Source organism: Blennius ocellaris, assembly GCF_963422515.1.
Source record: "Blennius ocellaris genome assembly, chromosome: 16".
Classification (NCBI taxonomy): domain Eukaryota; kingdom Metazoa; phylum Chordata; class Actinopteri; order Blenniiformes; family Blenniidae; genus Blennius; species Blennius ocellaris.
This window is the reverse complement of record NC_137665.1, coordinates 5,138,425-5,158,509: the sequence shown is the minus strand read 5'-3', so window position 1 is coordinate 5,158,509 and position 20,085 is coordinate 5,138,425. Positions and strand designations below refer to the sequence as shown.

Here is a 20,085-nt window from a genome sequence, read left to right as displayed (position 1 = left end):
TCAAGGTGGAAATACATTTCAAGAAATCCCCTTCTATGAATGCCCTGTGCGTATCATGGAAGGAATCATGATACGTGTGTGGCCTATCATTCATTAATGAAGGAAGCTGCTCGCAGACATCATAAGCATGGGCTCAGAACTAATGCTTGTTGGGGAACAGAGGCAGCGCTGTCATCCCCTGCATTATGGATAGAGTTCCTCCACAGAGCTCACAAAGCCCATTCAGTCATCCTAACACGGCAGTTAAATCTTTCACGATGTTCCTCCCTGTTCGGCCTATCAGGTGGCAACATCTCAGATACCTTCCAAAAGACCAGGAATGAGTGAAAATATGATGACAGTGAGTCTCAGCAGAGAACTGGAGGCTTGGTGTTCGTCCACGCGGTTTAAGCTTCCCCGGTTTTCCCCATTTGACATGGGCTGAAGATGGGGTGCACATTAAAGTTTCACACAGACTTAATCAGTAAGGTGAGCCTGACACTCCTTTCTTGATATGAGTTTTTGGTGACAATGAAGCGAGGGCATCAATTATTGAGGTGCCATACAGACAAGCAGGCGAGGCCTATGTGTCCATCCCAAAAAGCTAATCCGGGCATCTTGCATAATGCGGCTTGAGCAGTCACACAACCACGAACTTTTAACATTTTCTTCCTTAATTTGACAAATGATTTAAGAAAATCACCTGTGAAAATATTCATTCAGCATAAAAAAACTATTTAATGAAGATTACGTCTGAAATTGTTAATTTAAAAAAATATATTTTTATTCCCCTTTTAATCCTTAATTTGACTAATAACTGAATAGAGAACACCCGTAATATTGTCTTGATGTCCACTTCTCATATGTTCTCAAATCTTGTCTTGTAAAAAGTCCCATGCCATCGCAATTTACTGTAGTGATAATATATATATATTTTTTTTAATAATTAAAGAAACAGCACAAAGGAATATGAAACCATATATATGTGCGACATTTAAATAACAGTTGTAGCTTTTAACAGATGATACAGCCTTCTTTTGAGGTCATTACTGCAAAAGAATATCAAGACCTCCTGTTTAGTCCCTTTTCAGTCCAAAAACAACCGTGGTTGGATATCTTTTTCACATTATCCTCTTTTGCCCCACTCAAGAGAGAAAAAAGAACCATCTCTATCTTTCTCTTTTCCTGCTGCTGCCCTTGAGTCCAGGTAATCTACATGTCACATTATCTTGTACCGCTGTCCCACACCAGCACATCCAGCAGTCAGTGTCGACCTGTTGGCTCACGTTTCCTTCCTGTTTACCACTCCAGGCTCCTGACCCATAGGGGTCACAGCTTCATCGTGTGTCCCTTGGCTTGTGTTACCCACTGGCTTCCCCAACCTTGTCCCGCTTTTGGCCCGTGGCGTGAGCCCCCCACTCCTCTCCCGCGCTCCTTCCACCTCTGCAGACGCCGAAATCAGAGGCTGATAACCACAAATATAGAGATGTGATGATCTCATTAGGGCCGTGTCTATCCGTGCGTGTGCAGTGTTTGTGCACCGATACGGGTTTGTCCAAAGCGTAGCTCATTAGCTTGCACAAATGTGCATGACCCACATCTGCAATAGCAAATGCTTATGATTAGAAGTTGGACGCTGCAAACTTTGTCCATGCGTTTAGAATAACTCTATAACATTATCTTTAGTTTAAAAAAAAAATACTAAATCTGAATATGAGTTGTATTTATATTTTTCAGCATCGCCTAATCAGGACAACATTATCTTCATCAACTTTCCTCTATGCATCAACACTGTCATGTTGGAATAAACCTCCCAACTTTACTTTGTTAATATGCTCATTGGAAAAATCCCCGCAGACCTCGCTTGCCAACTTTAATCAATGAAATTTTCATTGTTGAAATAATATTTATTTTTTATTTGTTTAGTGCTCTTCAAAATTTCCACTTGAGTTACTTTATTCCATGACTACATAAAAGCCTTTACATAGGTCTCCGTGAGAATGTTGGAAAAGGGAAGACTCCCAAAAACATTTATCGTCATCCATCTGAGTCAAGCGCCAAAAGGAATGAGTGCACATCCTGCAACTGTAACCATGATTTCATCCTAATACCAGGTTATGCTCTACGCTGTTGCTGTGAGGAGCAGGTGTGTGCTGTAATAGCCAGGTTCCCCCTGTAATATACAGATAATTGAAATGACACTAAAGTGGAAGCTCTCATAAAAAAAAAAAAAAAGAAAAGAAAAGAAAATAACCACTCTGTGTCTTGGCGCTGCATGTGGGTGGGGCAACAGTGAGGTAGTTGTTAATTTAATCCCACAAATCTCTTAAGTGCAGAGGATGGAAAATCTGCATGCTGTTTACATTCTCTGGGGAAGTTCTCAGTGTTGTGAGATGATTATTTAGTTGAGTTTAGAAGAACCTGAGGAAGCTCCTCGGGTTCAATCGAGGGAAATGTTGGTGCTAAAAATGTTGCATGGCTGCATGACAGGCTATCTGTGTCTGATCTCATATTTGATTTTTTGCAAATGCATTGGGTTTCCTGTGCGTTTTGTTTCCATGAACCAAGCAGCACCCGGGTTCAGTTGGGTTTATTTACAAAGCTGAGGTCAGGTGTCACTTGATCTAACCACTCTGACACTCAGGTGGTCATCAAGGTCACTGCTTTCCCCCTGTGCTGGCTCCTCTCCCTCTCCCTCTCCATCCCCCCCTCCTCTCTCTCTCTAGTGCATTTGCGTGCATGTGCACACAATACACAAGCACATTGGAACAGAATGTACATTCGTCTGGAAACCCCTCTCTTTGTCTAACTTATTGTGTGTCTGACATCCAGTCTCATTCATCATGTGCACACAAATTTAAATAGAAAGTGGTTGGTATGACTGTATGTATATTTGATTTAGAACAGTGATAGACTCACATCCTATGCAGGTTGCACTCTGCCTTTCGCCCAGTGTCAATGTGAGCAGGGATTGACGTATTAATGGATGAATAAATATATAATGGCTGGATGGATGGAAGGAATCAAGGTCCCCTTTGTCCAAAGAGTTTTTTTTAGACATTATATCAAAGACTTCAGTTCTTCTTTATAGTAAAGCTACCTTATAATATTTTGAGTTTGACAGTGTTTAGTTGTGTCAGGCATGTACTGTTTCATCTCAGAGCATGTGTGTGGAGCCTACAAGAAAAAGCAAAATTCAGTTGAATGGAAATAATTAAAAAGAGACAGCAAAGTTGGATTTAGTTCATTTATTTTTTTTTTTCAATAATTTGGTAAAGTGTACATTTATTTGGGCAATACAGCTTTAAGATCTGTCTGCAATATACGAAAAAGGAAAAACTAAAAACGTGACAATGATGGAGATGTCTGTGGACCATGGTTAATCTTCCAAAATAAAAAGAATCTAAAGGTTCGTACTAAACCAGGGTGGGAAATGACTAACTAAACTAAGAGCCCTTGAAGCGGTCCTGCAGTGGTGGCATAGGGATGGACAGATGGGGTCTTGCTGTTCAGGACAGGACCAGGGCTTGAAATTCTGCAAAGAAACAAAAACAATGGTATGGTTTTAAGATGTGACATCTGAACACATACTCATGCTTCAATGAGACTGTGAATTCTTCTTCTTCTTCTTTTTTTTTTTTAAACAAAAATTATCTCATGAGGCCCTAAGAAACAAAGAAAACTTAGAGATTCTTAATTTCAGTTAGTTTCCAGCTTGTCATTAGATCAATGTTTAATCAATGGGCTAACATATGAAACTAAAACCACATTTAGGCTTAAAAAATGTGAGTGTCTGGCCATTTCGAATGTGACCTACATACTAGACTTCTTGAAATTTCAAAAAGATAGGGAATTATAGAAAGGTGAAAATAATGTTCTTACCGTCTCCTCCAATCCGACCATCGCTATCATCATCAGCAGCACTTAGGAAGCCTTTGATCTCCTTGTCTGTCAGAGCGCGAGCCCCAGGAGAAAACCTCTGGAGGAAACCCCTGGTGCAAAACACACAAAAACAGACTTACAGTACAGTTCATGGTAACCATTAGCAATACTTACAAATTTAGAAATGACGCCTTGAAATGAACCTAATTCAGTTGCATCACCCATTGAGGTTTTGTGTTGCAATGCATGAGAACACAAATTCATGGTGACACAAATAGTATTTTACTATGTACATGAGCTTGTTTTTCACAGTTTCTGCGGGGCTAGAATATATTTGATGTGACCAGCGTAGCTAAAATCGAGGTCATTTTTACATTTACCTTGAAAAACTGACAGTCGGGTTAGGTTCGACTGCTGCATGTTGTATGGTGAAGATAAGTGAAGCCTATTGTCCAGTGCAGTGCTTGACTGGACCTCTCATTGAGCTGGAGACACCACCAAAAGCAGCCTCTTCTACTCTTCCAACAAAAAAAATAAAAAACCCTCTCGTTTCTGATATTGTCTGCTCACTCACTTGAGTTCATCCTCCTCGATATATCCATTTCCATCATTGTCCAGGATCCCAAAAACCTTCTTCACATCCTGAGGGCTCTTCTTGGCAAGGCCACACAGCTGGAAAAACTTCTTTGGGCAGAAGGAGTCTGGAGCTGGAAGACAACAGAGTATGGTTTTTAATGAGCAAAAAACATGTCCTCCAGTTATTTGGCTGGCATCTAAGTTTAGATGTTTTGCATGAGTCATGTCTGGTGTTTCCTGACTAAACAATCATTAAAGCAATATAGCTATCAAAAGCTATGTGCAAATCCTCAGACCATTTGTGTTAGCTGAAATTATATAGACAAAACAACAACTAACAAGCTATGATTATGTTTGATTGCAAGTCACACAGTGTCATCGAGTGAAGATGTTAAAGAAAACGGCTTTTAACTCCAAATATTATTTATCCATTCCATGCTAATCTTGCAGCTGTTTTGCTTATCTTTCAACTCCAGTGATACCATTGAAATCTTGGCTCTCACACTTTTATGGACAGTGTCTGCCTCATACATATTTTGCTCCACAGCAAAGCGTCAAACATGCGCTTAAACTCGCCTCCTGTGCATTTGTGTGCATTTTCCTAATGTTATTTTAAAGTTATGCAGGCTTCCAGTGAGCCATCGTGCAGACACCTCCGCTGATCGCTGCGCCTTTGCGCATAAGCACGTGGGCTGCCGTATATTCAGAATAAAGAGAGCAATAACGATATTGGTGGAAAACGATACCTTGGCAGTCCTTGATAGCACTGTCGATGGCATCAGCAGAAAGGACAGATGAGAGCGACATTTTATTCCTGTAGGAGGAACAGCCATGGTGAATTATTAACACATTAAGCCAGGTGCAGTACAAACCTTCGAATACTGACAATATTGTAATGAAAAAAGTGTCCAAGTAATGTAACTGTCACATAAAATAGATGTGACAAGAGATACAACATGTAGATAATTTAAAAAAGAAATGTTAAATAGACTACGTATCTATAACTTTTCTGTAATTTATCTTATAAAAAAAAAAACATCCCAGAAGTTCGCCTTTTGTGCGCGCACCCCGACCTGTCTTTGACCTAAACTGCACCTGAGCTGCAGTATAAGATCTAAATGATCAGTTTCTGCAAAAGAAAAAGTAATTCGAAGAAAAAGAAGAAGCATCTCCTCGTTAAAAACGAAAACCCCGAGTCCACACAGCAACTTACCGTGATGAGGGGAGTTTCGCCCAAGTCGGTGATCCAGCAGAGAGGTAAGGCTTTGTGGTGACTGCTGTCCGTCAAGACGGATTTATATAGGTCTGATTGCTGTGACAAAGGGGATTGCTTGAGTTACCTGTCTATGGATCAAATTCTAACTGCCCGCCCCTGATCCAATTTCTCAGCTAACTAATTAACCTTTACTATTTATAACGCCCAGGGGCAGAGAGACCGGACCGTGGGCATCCGTAACGCCCTTGCAAATAGCAAATTAAGTCAGAAAGCGCATTCTTCTCCCCATCCTCCACACCCTCCTGTCATCTCAACACCCCTCCTCTCACCTCTAGAATTATACAGTACAGTAAATGCAGGGAGGCTGTACTGTAACTGCAGTCTCTCCAACCTTTTCTCCCTCTCTTGCTGATTCTGTCCCCCACTCTACATCTACCGTTCCGTGCACATATCATTTTACACGCACATCTGAGCTGTGGCTCCCTGAAAATGTGTACTTATTGCTACATTTGAGGTTGAAATTCTGGGGGAAATGTGCCAATCGAACTTTTCATTTTGGTCTTGATGGATTGTGGTGCGTTTTGTGTCATCCAGGACCATTTAGGGTTGGTGTGTTAGATTACCTCAGAGGTCAGTATTGTGGCAATTTACCTGCCCACACCCTATCCTCAGAAACAGAAATAAAAAAAAATAAAAAACATTAGAGAGAATTAATGTGATTTTTAGTCACATCCAATGTGGCCATCATATCTGAATGTCAGGGACACCAGTGCTTTATAACCTTCTCACTGTCTCTTACTGACAGTGGGGGGGGGGGGGGGGGGGGGGGGGGGGGGGAGTCTCACTAAATTGCTTTGTCAACTGTGCTGATTAAGAGGCCCGAGGTCACCCTCTCCTGTCGGTGTCCCATCTCGCTATATGATGGTGATGATGGTGCATAATGTGCAGTGTTCCAGGTGTTCACATAAAAATACAGCAGTCAGAGGTCATCCTGTTTTCACGTTCATGGCATTCTGAACACCTAACCCTTTTTTTTTTATAAAGTCCCTCTGGTTGCATGCTCCAGGTCGTCTTTTCCGAGGGCGTTTAGGGGCCCCAGTGGGTCTGACACACAAACAAAGTCAGGGATCATTAAGCACACTGCTGGGAGAGTGGTCACTGCAGCAGGACACAGAGAAAGGTTAACTTCTGCAGGGAGTGACGATGGTTTGAATTTTGCGTTGTTGCACCACATCGTAAAGGAAATGTATGTCATTACTCTCATGTTACAGACAACCGCCTCTGAGAACTTGCGAATGTGTCATAAAAGCACTGAAGGTCCCACCGAGATTTGAACTCGGATCGCTGGATTCAGAGTCCAGAGTGCTAACCATTACACCATGGAACCTCGCGTTACAAGCCCCTTAGCGGAGACGGCCACACACATATATACACACCTGTTGCAATAAGCATTAGAAATCATATTAAAATCTATCTAATTTACAATCCAGTGTATGAAAACCATGCACGAACGAGTCTTACCAAAGCTGCGTTCTCACGCGTCAGCAGTTACCTTGTGCGTAAAAATCATTATTTAACGAATCTAAAAAGAAAAGAAAGCTATGGTCGGATTTCTTGTTAATGCATGTCACCCGATCAGAGTTGTAACTGTTTAATTTGCATTTCCACGGGAGTCTGTGACTTGCTACTGGAGCCACATGTGCTGTCGGTATGGTGGCACCCTGTGGTTTTCACCAGAGTAAATAAGCAACTTGCACAGCATACAGCATTTCAATAGTATGGCTCCTCTTATCGTGCAATTTGAGGTGGCAAATGTGGCACTTAAATTAAATTGTTTTGTAATTGGTATATTGTGTTAAATAAAATATGCGTCATATCCGTCTGCAGGGGCAAGTGCCCGACGCTGAGTCTCCAATCCGACCCCTAGCAACATTACCATGGGTAAATCAGTTATATAAAAACGTCCGAGGATGGCACACTTTACTTTAATGTGGGTCGACTCACTTTCTGAGTTGTTCTAATTAATAAGTTATAGGAGAGAATGCGACAATTGATTGTGTGGAAGGAAATATGAGGAAATACATTTTAAAGGAAAAATAAATGTGCACTGAGCGTGAACTTAATTATTTGAACTGCCAATGTTGATCAACCTTTTTATTGATCCTATTGACACCATAAAAAAAAAACTTCAAGAACTTCAGAAACTTCGTTCTTTCTGTCGATTTGTATTTGAGGTTTGACCAAAATGTTGTCCAAACTGCTCTCAGCTCTCAACAGGTAGTTTTAGTGTTATTGTTACGGTGAAGCTGGATTGGCTTTGAAGCGTAAAGAGAAACTCAATAATCTCATGCAGACTGTGTGAAAAAGAAACAAGAGGACACCGGATCAAGAGAAGCGTCTTTTACCCACACCCGGTGCATGATGTCATGCGCCATGTTGATACCATATACAGTTACTTGGCGATCATTTATTCATTTACATTTGCTAATGCTTTCTTTTGTAGTCACGCCTCCATACATTGGCTCTGCATTTATTTGACAGACACTTGTTGTTACTGTATAAAAACTTACTGTTTTTATACAGTACTGTTACTGTTACTGTTACAATTATCAACATTTCTGTGAAGTGTTTGAGGGAAACGCTCCTCGGTTTATCTAATTATGGAACATCTTGAAAATGGTTTGCAGATTTATGTTTGTGATCAACAGGGGGATTCTAAATTGTGTATACTTATCAAACAATGTCAATTTCAACAGTACACTCAGGCAGAAAACTAGAATTAAGATGTGCACGTTTTAGAACTTTATTGTTTAGTTTTGTGTGAATGAAAGTAGTGTCCTGCTGCAACTACAAACCTTGGTTTTTTTTGTTTTTTTTATGACGAGGTGGGTTTATTTACCGCGTATCTGAAACGCTTGCGTTCCAATTGCCACTATCCAGAGACGTGGCGTCATCTCGTGGCAACAGACTGCAACTGCAAACAAAAACTGAAAGCGCAGACCTAACACACACACACACACACACACACACACACACACACACACACACACACACACACACACACACACACACACACACACACACACACACACACACACACACGCACACACACACACACTAAGTAATGGTACTTACTGTAAATGTTAAGGCTTGCTTTGCCAGTTTTTTTAAAATGTGTTTCCTTTGTTTCTACATATTGTCAATAAAATTGAATGTGCTTTCAAGTCATGCCATAGCATTTTACACTGGAATTCATCTGGCCAGCAAAGTTGAGTTGTGGTTGGCACTCCTGCATCACAGCAAGTAATTCTTGGGTTCAACTCTGGCCTAGTTGGCCTTTATTTGCATGTTCTCCCTTGTGGCCAGGGTCCCCCCCCCTCCCCCTCCAACAGTCTATCATTGATGACTAAAATTTCATGACATCCTCTCCAGGGTGTTCCCTCCTTCCAAACAATTGCTTCCCTCTCCCTCTAAGTTTGAAAAAGAAGAAATATCGGTGGATATGACCCTCAGAATTTAAATGAATGTATTTTGATGGAGTTCAATTCAATGAAAGTAAACTCTTTGAGAGGATGTGATGGGATGTGAAGGTGGAATTAAGAAATGATTCTCTCTCTCATATGTTTATGAATTAGTGTAAAGTAAAGTTGAGGCATGCATAAAAATGGCAAAGACCCAGTTAGACCGTAGCAAAAGAATATTTATTCTTTTTTACCGTTTGTACCTGGAAAGTGCATATTAGATTTTACAGTAAGCAAAATTCATATTTAAGACATGAACACAACCGAGCGACATTCACAATCATCATTTGTGGACAGTGTGTTGCATTGGAGGAATTGTCTCTTCAGCAAATGTATAAAAATTATTTATATTCAGATGAAAAGGGGGAGGTCGACGTGGGCTTTGTTGTTCCATCAGAGCAGGTGTTCTTGGTCAGTCGCGACTTTTATGCCTTAACCACGGCGGCGAACTCTGCAAGGAGACATACGATGGCATGGGATGAGTGTTTGCAACCAGAAGGCATCACAGGTGAGGAGGTGTACAAGTTTCGGTGAGATTCTCAGAAGTTCGTACCTTCTGCGCCGATCTTGCCATCACCGTCGGTGTCACCGGCTGCAAGGAACTTCTTGGTCTCAGCGTCGGTCAGCGCGCGTGCACCAGATTTGAAGTTCTGCAGGAACAGCCTGCAGAAAGAGGAAGGGGTGGTGAGGTCCTGGATCCCCAACCTTCAGATAATCTGACTGCAGGACGATAATATGACTGAATGCAAATTCTGAAAAGAGTGCTCAAGTCAGATTTATGAAATAAGATTTGTGGTGGTAGTCTAAAAATGGTCTTTATGTAAAACAAAGAGACAGGTTAATAGCTGTTCGACCCACTGGCTCTGTCAACATTCCTGCTGCCTGCTGCATTCCTCCTCTGTCAGTCACTGACTATTCTCTTATTCAGCTATTATTAGTGCAGAGGACAGAAGAAAAGTGTGTCTCACTTAAGCTCCTCCTCCTCAATGAAGCCACTCTTGTCCTGGTCAATGATGCCGAAGGCCTTCTTGACATCTTCTGCGGACTTGCCGGCCAGGCCGCAAGCCTTGAAGAACTTGTGATGGTCGAATGTGTCAGCGCCTAAAATGAAACACAGTGTGTTACCCCAAGTTGAAGGACAACAAGGGCATTGACTCTCCTTGCAAAAAAGCTTAATTGGGAATCGGGGATGTCAATTCAAGTCACCTTTGCACTGATCCAGGGCTGCAGTGATCTCAGCATCAGTCAGTAAATCTGAGAAGGTCATCTTGATCTGAAAGAAAACCAGTCATTTAAGCGTTATAGAAGAATCAGAAGCAATGATTTAAAAAAAACTCAAACAGACACTGCATGTTAATCAATAGAATAGCAATACAGCACTATATATTTTCACTGTCTCAACTAGCAAAAAGTAAGAAAATCTTAACAATAAATGTTCAGTAATGAAGCACTCCTCATGTAAAAGGAAAAGAGCATGCTAGAAAGACTTGAGCAGGCACAGTCCACTTCTTTCTGAACAAGCTTGGAGCTGCATTTCCAAATCCCATTTGAGAGGTTGAGATTGATTCCTATGGTCTCTGCTGCAACTCTAAAGATGCTGGGAGGTCTGATCAGTAATCCAAGTCTTCTTGCAGCTGAAGCAAAGCTCATCTCTTTCTTAAGATGCTGGCTGGCAGTAAAAAGAAAGTCCTGATTAAGATTATGTTGTTCAGAGATGATGATGATGCGTCGGCTGTGAGGATCCCGGCTTTCTTTTTTGTTTCTCTTCCCATTCAGACTCACCTTCGGTTGTTTTCCTTTGTAGGGTACAGATGATACAGACAAGACTCGAGTCGACTGCAGTGATCATCCCGGTGCTCCCGGTGACCTTTTATAGTTTCTCCCCATCGAAATGTGAGGCTTAATGTAACCGACACCGAGAAGGGGGTGGCGAAAATTCGTGCCGTGGCCAGACGGCAGACTATTTTAAGTTTCACAAATGAAGACGCTTAAAAGGTGCGCTTGAAGAAGTCTTTCATGTCCCCAATGCTAAGAATAGGCCTGTGCACTGCTGAGGAGGACAAATTGCGAGTGCTGCTGGCAACACATAGCCATATTCCAGAGGGTGGATACTCAGCATGCGTATGCAGACTGTTAGACTGTGCGTAAGTGACTGAAAATGGTTCTTTTCCCTCTTTTTGTGTAATGCTTTTCCATTATGGACAATACACTGTTTTTCAAATCTGTAAATATGTTCTGCTTTTATTTGTCATATTTATATGGTCTACATTAAAATAAATCAATTCTGAACTGAAAGGTGATTTTATTGTCAGACGTGTTGGACTAATATTGTTGCATGCTGTACATTTGTGTCTTTGTTGATCAAAACATAGGATTTCTTTGCTGTCCACAGCTGATCAAGGAAAATTATTTTTGTAAATTTTTTAACATTCAAGTTATTGTCAATGTACATAGTTCTGACTGATGATTGTAATATATATATAATTATACATTTATAATGATTAAAGTTAAAATAAATAACCCTTTCATGTTGTTATTAGACAAACATATTTCAGTAGAAACTGCATGATCAGTGTTCACGATTTTCTTTCTCTTAAAATTAAGTGAAAGAACTTTGAATGTCTGCCGTTGCACTGTGGAGCCCCACTTGCACTCTAGAAATAATATCTTCGACTACCTGTAGGGGGCACCAGTATCCTTTGGGGTAAACCGGGTGAGAGGATTTCTCACTGCTATCACTACCCCTTTCTGTTGTGGCCACTGGCAGACGGGAATAAGCCCAGGGTGTTATTTGATAGCGCGCAGCCTTTACATACTGCTGACTTGCATTTGCCTGAGCATTCATAACTTCCACTGGAGCTGTAATCTGACTTTAGTACAACCAATCAGGTGTGGAGATGCAACTATGGGTCAAAACATATGTGCAGATTGTTTTCCTTACACTTTTGCAATACTCTAATTCCAGTAGACCCGTCAGTTGGATAATGTGATAAGAATCTCTTCAGCCTGTGTACTTTGCTCACTTCTTCGCAGTGGGTTCTAATCTGTCGAATGCTCCTGCTGATGCAACCGTGTCTGTGGTGTTGTTGCCACAGCACATCCTCCCATTGATTGTGCAGCAGTGGGTGGAGAAATATAGCTTGGATTAGACCATCTCGTTGCAGAAAGCATGGCAGCGATCTATTGCAGTGCGCCCAGGATCTGGGAAGCGTGCAAGCAAAGCCCCAGGGCCTTTCCCCGCTGTATTTCCCATCTCCTGGTTTGAGTCCAGCCACACTCCTTGTCTCATTAACCAATCATCTAGACAAGTGCTGGGTAGCTCATTTCAACCATCCCTCAGCACCCCCTGAGCATTCAAAACCCCTGGCAAGTGGAGACCCATTTGACTTGTTCTCAAGCCTTTGTGGTGACATTGTGTTGGCAGCCGTGTGAATGTGGTGTAATACATCGGAGGGACCCGATGCAAAGACGATTGACCTGAGCAAGATGATTTTAGACCAAAAGAGTATTTATTCCTGGTTTTTCACTCTTCCTCAAAAGTGCAGATGGTAGTGTACAGTTTGCACAAGTCATTTTTTCAAAACATATAACACATCTTAATAATATTAACATTAAAAACATGTGTTCCATGTTGAGAAATTGTCCGCAGGCAACTCATAAATAAGGTATAAAAAATATTCTTTCAGCTGATGATTATTGAATCTTGCAAGGAGTTCGGGAAGGGAGTGGATCTTGGTCAATGGAAATTTATGCCTTTACAAGGGCAGCAAACTCTGTGAAAGTAGAATGAAACTGCCATTAGTAGGGTACAAAATGTATCGTTCTTGTGTCATCGTGGTGGTTTAGATTAACTGGACCCAATCTCTCTGGCCAAGAGTTTGAATCAGGTACTAGAACTATGTGGATGCAGGTTACAAATTCAATGGTGGAGTTAATTAATTTAGAAATCACTGTTAGCAGAAATCAGATACTTGTATGTGTGATGTGTATTCCTTTTGATTTGATTGTATGCTGTAAGAATGTACAATGTTATCTTACCATCAACTCCGATCTTGCCATCACCGTCGCTGTCACCAGCGGCAAGGAAACCCTTGGTCTCCTTGTCGGTGAGTGCTCTGGCACCAGCAGAGAAGTTCTGCAGGAACAGTCTGGGAAGTGGAAATAAGAAACAAAGCATGAAAATCAGGGTGATTGAAATGCGATTGAAATGTATCCCATTTGAGACTTAATGTTAGAAAATCCTGTAAGAATTGTTAAGTTAGTTTGATTGCTTAAAAAAAACCCAAAACCCATAAGGCCACTATTCTTAAGTTAGCTGTAAAATGAGATCTGGAACATATTTTCATATCTTGAGCCCATGGTAAGTACTGAGTATCGGCTTTAAGTGTGGATTTCTGGGATGTCTTACTTCAGTTCCTCCTCCTCAATGAAGCCGCTGTTGTCCTGATCAATGATGGCGAAGGCCTTCTTGACCTCATCTGCGGACTTGCCGGCCAGGCCGCAGGTCTTGAAGAACTTCTTGTAGTCAAAGGAATCGGCAGCTGGAACACACATGTTTGCACCATTAGCACAAGACAGATGAGTTCACAGGTGTAATTTGATAGCTATGTGGCTGGCATCTAATATGACACATCCTGAAAGTGTGAATTTAGTGAGCTGCAGTCTGATCGTAGCCTTTTTTTTTTTTTTTTAATTTGGTATGCAGATCATTTATATTTCCTGTAAGCAATGTTAATGAGGTATCATGTAATGAATAAAGATAATAGTGCTCACCAGAGCAGCCATCCAGAGCTGCTTTCATTTCAGCATCCTTGAGAACACCAGCGAAGGCCATTTTTTATTCTTGGAGAGCTAAGAAGGTCAAAACAGGGTTAGTCTGAGCATCACACTTCTATTGGTCTTATTGGTGCGTTGCAAATCATCTATTTCATGCAAAATAGTTTAATTGCTGACATTTTCAAGTCCAAATGCCAAAATAACTCAATTCACTTTTACCGTTTGAAGAACTCAATTAGCTTACTGCTTTCAGATCACTTTGGGTTTCAATGTTAAACACAGATTTAAAAAGTCTGACATGAGCTCTAGCCGCACAAGTTAGTAAAATATTAAATTTCTATCAACACTGCAGTAGGAAGCTTTCACTTTGTCAACGCTGGTCTTGCAGCCGTAGACGAGAGAGCTGCTCTTTGCCTCGGGATGTTTAAACACAACCGAGGACTCTGTTCGCTCCAAAGCTGTAGTGCTGCTCTGGCACTAAATAGATGATGATTCCACTGAGGGGCTAAATCACAGCAACTTGAATCACTGCCACAAATTAATAATGCCGCTTGAAAGATGCAGTGGTGTCGAACGCGCCGATAGCTTTAGTGAGGCGGGGGTTGGGTTTTTTCTTTTCTTTTTTCTTCACCCCGTTAAAAGGAAATGTTGGTAAATAACGCAGTTATCCACAAATGCTGATCCTCCTCTTTTGCGCACTAATTAAGAAAGTCCTGTGGTCCAAGTGGCTGTTGGATCCGGCTTTTTCTAAAGTTTGTAGTCCACGGGTTTCATCCTCCTGGTCTGAATCCTTTTTTTTCTCTCTCTCTCCTTCCCAGTGCAGGCTGCAGAAGTCAGCGTGGCTTTTCGGAGGCTCACATCCCACTCACCTTTGCGCTGCGTTGAGGCGAGTGAAAACCGAGGCGGACTCCAGTGAATGCTTCAAGCCCCTTTCCCTCTCGCTTTTATATCCTTGAGCAACACCATTTACAGAGCTTTGAGTCTCAGTATCGGGTATACTAAGATGCACGGGTTTCGAAAAAATGTGTCTAGTAGTCTGGACCTATTTTTAGGCGAACAAATGAGGATGCTACCATGTTTGCAGGAGGCCTATAGCTGGATGTGTGGAAACCCGAGCAGGCCCGACTGGTCAATTCACGGGAAATGTTACACCCGTCTGATTTATGGGCAACTTGAAAGTTATGGTGGTTGGTTTGGAAGTGGTGCGGTTTCTTCCTCCGATTCAATGATATGAGATATGACATCCGTGACACGTGTCCACACTAACTAATAAGACTCGCAGCCAATCAATTTGCTGTCCACTTTTTTTTTTAAATATTAATTAACAATATAAATCCTTTAATGAACTCGCGCGTAAAAGCAGCTCTCCAAGAATATCCCTACTAAATACGTTGCTCTAATACATTATCATCACTTTAAAAAAAAAAAATATTGTAGCTCTGTGGTTGCAGATATTCAGACGCAATTTGATTCATGGTATACATCTTTTATTAAACGTGTTTCAATTGAACTGAACTGAACTGTGCACTTGTCGTGTCCCGTTTTATTATTTAATTCTTTACCCCGTGGTGTTATGGGTGAACAGGCCCGGAGTTCCAAGCCCATAAAAGATGATCTCAGTGGATTGAAATGCATGGTGTCTCGTTTAACCCATGGTATATCTCTATAGGGTTCAAAGCTCCACAAGCAGTGTCGGGTTTCACGGCAGCCCATCGCCCCAGCAGCAACAAGACTTTGGGACTTTTACCACCACGTCCCTGTCCTTACTAGGTAAAGCGCCAATCACTTGGTGCTGCGTGCTGGCTTGCGAGGACAAGTTAACAATTTGTTGACAACTCACTTTCTCCTTCAGTGTTTTAGAAAAACAAACAAAAACAACCCCATAAAATATAGCCGTGCGTGTCAGGGTATGAAGGATACTTCTTGAATTTATTGAAATGTGAAAAATGTTGACATTAATAATGAGGCTTAATGTTTCTGTAGGAATTCGAAATTCGCCCAGCAGAAGGCAGCAATAGTTCAAATAAGGCAAACTTTGTTGGGAGGTTCTTGATTTGTTTGCGCGTGCGTTTGCGTGTGCGCGCTCCCGTGCCACGTGTGACCCCATTGACCGGTATGAGTTTCAACTCAAATGTAGAAATTAGTTTTTTAATCCCCCTGTTGTTGCTATAGGCGACTTTGATCAAAAGTGAATAGCTATAAATCAATCTTACTGAATGTATTTTAAAATGCATTTATTTATTTATTCTAATATTTAAGTGATTATTGTAATTTGGGTTTGGGATTTGCTTGATTGACCTACTTTTTTTGTATCAATATTGTGAGAAATGATTGCAAGCAGCAAATAAGGTATTTCAATTTGCCACAGTTTCCCACTTCTGCACGATTGGAGCAACATGGTGCAACATCAAGAGGCACATCCAAATCCAATTTCCCAGCTAACAACAAACAAAACGAATCATACTTTATTAATCGCTTCGGGGGAATTATTTGTTTCCGTCATTGACCCATCCTATTTCTAAAATGCTGAGGTGCAGCGACATTGCAGCGCTCCAAGGAGCCGAAGGGGGTTCAAGGATTTTGCTCAGCGACTCACAGCAGTGACTCATCAGCTGTGGGATTCGAACTTGTGAAGTAAGTCACTGGTTTCCTGAGAGGCAGAGTTATTCTTTGCCTGAGATCAATCTCTCCAAGACAAATATAAACAATGTATGGTGCACAAAGATGAAAAAAAAAGTCCAAGAGAGTGTAGTGTAACACCTTTCATACGTTTATTAATCTATCCGTGCCTAGGTAATTGAACATACACACATCTACTATTCAGCATTACCATCATTCTCACAAACATACTAAGTATCACATCAACAGGGAGAGCAGCAGGCAGGTAATGAATTTCAAAGGTTTTTGATTATTGCATCAAATGATCAGGAAAGTCAGGATTTCCAGAAGAAATCTCTTCTTCAAAAATGGGGAAAGATGGCCACGGTCATGTTTGTTTATTCTCTTTATTTCAGGAGCTCACAGAACTCTGTGGAGGAGGAAAAAAAGGGACAGTGAATGCCAACAGAAAAATCAGTTTACTGCAGGCAAAAAGTGTCATACGGCATCATGGTTATGGAAGATGACTAAACAAACCACAAATTATTATATTTATTTTATTCAGTTTGCTTGCCCAAGTGGAGTGTGCTAAAGTTTTCTTGTGAACTGCTTTTGATAGACCGCAATTTCAGCACTAAGTAGTGGACAGCTCCTCTATACCGAGGGCTCTTTTTGTCAGCCACTTAAAGCTTTTTGGCATGTTAAACATCTGTTTAACGAACACCAACCTTCCATCCCGATCTTGCCATCGCCGTCCTTATCTCCTGCAGCCATCAGAGACTTGGTCTCTGCTACGGTCAGCTCCCTGGCCCCTGGAGAGAAATTCTGCAGGAACAGTCTGAGGGGGTAGACAAAAAAGGACCGGCGGTAGGTTCAGGCTGAAATCATCACAGACGTTATCTTGGCTGATGCATTTCTCTCACTCCGCCAGGCCCCTTTTTGGCTGTCTTACTCGTTCCCTCCATCACTCACTAACCTCATGTATCACTCAGCTCATTCATGGTGCAAATGCTTTTTCATTCATATTGTGACCTCTGCCTCGGGGCAATCATGAGAGAGTTAACACACAGATGCTGCACACATGCCCAAACAAACCCAAACAGCCTTTTATCCAATACATGCATGCGCTCAAGCACACAACACACACACACACACACACACACACACACACTCCATCCTTACTTGAGCTCCTCTTCCTCAATGTAACCACTCCTGTCTTGGTCCAGGACTGTGAACACTTTTTTTCTGTCTGCCTCGGTTGAGCAGGTCAGTCCCACTTGTGCAAAGAACGACTTGAAGTCGAATGTGCCTGGAGCTACATTGGCGTAGAACGAGAGAGGGAGAGTAAGAGCGAGGGATAAAGAGAGCAAAAGAAACAGACACGTGGGAGTGAGAGGTCAATCACAAATGACAAGAAAGAAAGACTGGCGGGGGTTGAATAGGGATGTCGCATTTACTCATTCGCTCAGATGACTTTCATTCTTCAAGTGATGACATTTACCAATATACACCCTGTAGCACATCACTGTCTTATACCATTATACTACAGGCTATGTCATTATGCCATTGAAACAGTCAATGCACACTGCATGTTGCCTCTGGGTTCAATGCAAACCTAAATGTTAAAAGCTCTTTAATGATCCAGAATGAAGATTTTGGTCCAGCACGAGTTTCCTGTAAGTAATTCTATGTTGAATAAAAAATTCCACCTTTTTGGATGAAAATTAAATAGTTTTGACCTGGGAAAATAAGTGGGTAATCCTATGCTATAAGGTAAATAGATTTAACTTATATAGTGCTCTTCAACAAGAGGAGAAATCCTTAAGAACAAAAGATACATAACAAGCCTTGCAATTTAATCTAGGTTTCAAAACCTCTAATTGATTTAATTTCATAAAGCACGGACGAATGTAAGTAGTGTGACAAAGTATGACACTGTGCTTCAAACATTGCGAGCATGTTGTTCTTCTTGAATAAAGGGCACATGAGCAGTGACATTTGATTTTCATCTGAACAGTTGCGCCCTGTCTGCCTCGTCATGCAGACATAATTGCTGGAGATAAATAATTAATTGAATTGAGATTTGCTAACGGATTTTGGGATTTGTGTCTTCTCCGGGATTTTGTCTTCACTGTGCGAACGCTCAACATAAACACTTTGGCATCTGGGTGGTAACGACTCTCCTGCCACATGGCTGCCTGGTTACCTGCCAGCACCCTGCCCCCACAGTGAAAAACAATCATACAGGTATCCCCAGTGGTTGAGGGTTCAGCGCTGCTTGGGTCCGTATTATATGCATGAATGTATATTCCCTGACCGGAGAGTACATATTCATGAGTTGATGATTCAGTGCTTGTGAAGTGTGTGTCTTCTTGCGTGCAAGTTTTTGTGCGTTATCTGACCCACCTTGACAACCCTGGACTGCAGCCTTAATCTCCTCGTCGGTCAACATCCCTGCAAATGCCATGGTCCTCTGTGGCTGCCTGAGACACACACACACACACACACACACACACACACACACACACACACACACACACACACACACACACACACACACACACACACACACACACACACACACACACACACACACACACACACACACACACACACACACACACACACACACACACACACACACACACACGCACGCACACACACACACAGGATGCGGAGTGACACTAAATTAAATCATGCAGGTGTTTTCTAGTATGAGGTCATTGCAGTCAGGTGGAAAGAGTTCAGAACCTGTGGACACGATAGGTATTATTATTCCTCCGGGGGTAGTCTTTGGATTGATCAGCACCATCAAAAAGAAAACTGATTTGTCTCTTTTCCCAGCAGGGCTGTTCCACCTTGACAATAGGGTATCACTCTGTAACTGTTACAACTGAAAACCTTTATGTGCCATTCACAAGAGATCACATGAAATTGTTTCATATCAGTCATATGTTGATCTCGTTGAAGAATAATCCAAATCTTATGGGGCAAATGAACTAACTACAGTTGAGTAGTGCATTTCCCCCCCCACAGTCCATAATTTACTCTCACTTTCCACCAGAAAATTCACAGAGACTCAGAAGACACACAGAACTGTCAGATATCATCATGTAAACAGCACTGAACACATACATTTAAGGGAAAACAAGCTGCGTACTCACCGTGCTTTGGGTAAGGTTTGAACTCTTTAAGCAGATGATGTGCAGGTTACTGCTTGTCTTTTTGCCTCTCTTTGCTCTCACTCTCCTGCAGCTTCGAAATCCAGAATGCAAGAAGCAACCTGACGTATCTGTCCTCAAACCCAGGGAGATTTCCCCCACGCCACAGACTGCCTCCTCCCCCTTCATCAGTTAATCAGAGCAGATAATTTTCCCATTCATACTATTTTGTGAACTTGCAGACAGCACATAAATATAGTCACTAAAACCTCAGAATCCATAAATAAATAAAACAGTAAGCCGGTGCAACAATAGACACTAATAGATTTCTATAAAAATATGTTGTGCTATAGAATTGAATATATATGAATTATAA

At 41.6% G+C, this 20,085-nt stretch overlaps 4 protein-coding genes across 4 annotated transcripts; all 4 read right to left on the bottom strand.

Annotated features, from left to right (window-relative positions):
• Window positions 1-1,261: 1,261 nt before the first annotated feature.
• On the bottom strand, window positions 1,262-5,244 carry LOC308141683 (parvalbumin, thymic CPV3-like; the record flags this gene model as incomplete). The annotated part of the gene is made up of 4 exons (XM_080511890.1): window positions 1,262-1,422; window positions 3,862-3,971; window positions 4,436-4,568; window positions 5,184-5,244. The coding sequence occupies 4 exons, from the start codon at window positions 5,242-5,244 to the stop codon at window positions 1,262-1,264; spliced, it is 465 nt and encodes a 154-aa protein (XP_080368016.1).
• Window positions 5,245-9,332: 4,088 nt separating this feature from the next.
• LOC308141298 (parvalbumin beta-like) lies at window positions 9,333-11,048 on the bottom strand. Its single transcript, XM_080511390.1, has 5 exons — window positions 10,957-11,048; window positions 10,381-10,447; window positions 10,143-10,275; window positions 9,728-9,837; window positions 9,333-9,625 (listed from the first exon to the last, which is right to left on the bottom strand). Exons 2-5 carry the CDS (start codon window positions 10,439-10,441, stop codon window positions 9,600-9,602), a joined length of 330 nt encoding a protein of 109 aa, XP_080367516.1. The 5' UTR covers window positions 10,442-10,447; window positions 10,957-11,048; the 3' UTR covers window positions 9,333-9,599.
• Window positions 11,049-12,661: 1,613 nt separating this feature from the next.
• On the bottom strand, window positions 12,662-14,902 carry LOC308141299 (parvalbumin beta-like). The gene is made up of 5 exons (XM_080511391.1): window positions 14,820-14,902; window positions 13,948-14,025; window positions 13,583-13,715; window positions 13,213-13,322; window positions 12,662-12,947 (listed from the first exon to the last, which is right to left on the bottom strand). The coding sequence occupies exons 2-5, from the start codon at window positions 14,006-14,008 to the stop codon at window positions 12,922-12,924; spliced, it is 330 nt and encodes a 109-aa protein (XP_080367517.1). The 5' UTR covers window positions 14,009-14,025; window positions 14,820-14,902; the 3' UTR covers window positions 12,662-12,921.
• A 2,053-nt stretch (window positions 14,903-16,955) lies between these two features.
• LOC308141682 (parvalbumin beta-like) lies at window positions 16,956-19,015 on the bottom strand (the record flags this gene model as incomplete). Its single annotated transcript, XM_080511889.1, has 4 exons — window positions 16,956-16,978; window positions 17,277-17,386; window positions 17,731-17,863; window positions 18,955-19,015. The coding sequence occupies 4 exons, from the start codon at window positions 19,013-19,015 to the stop codon at window positions 16,956-16,958; spliced, it is 327 nt and encodes a 108-aa protein (XP_080368015.1).
• Between the last annotated feature and the right edge of the window lie 1,070 nt (window positions 19,016-20,085).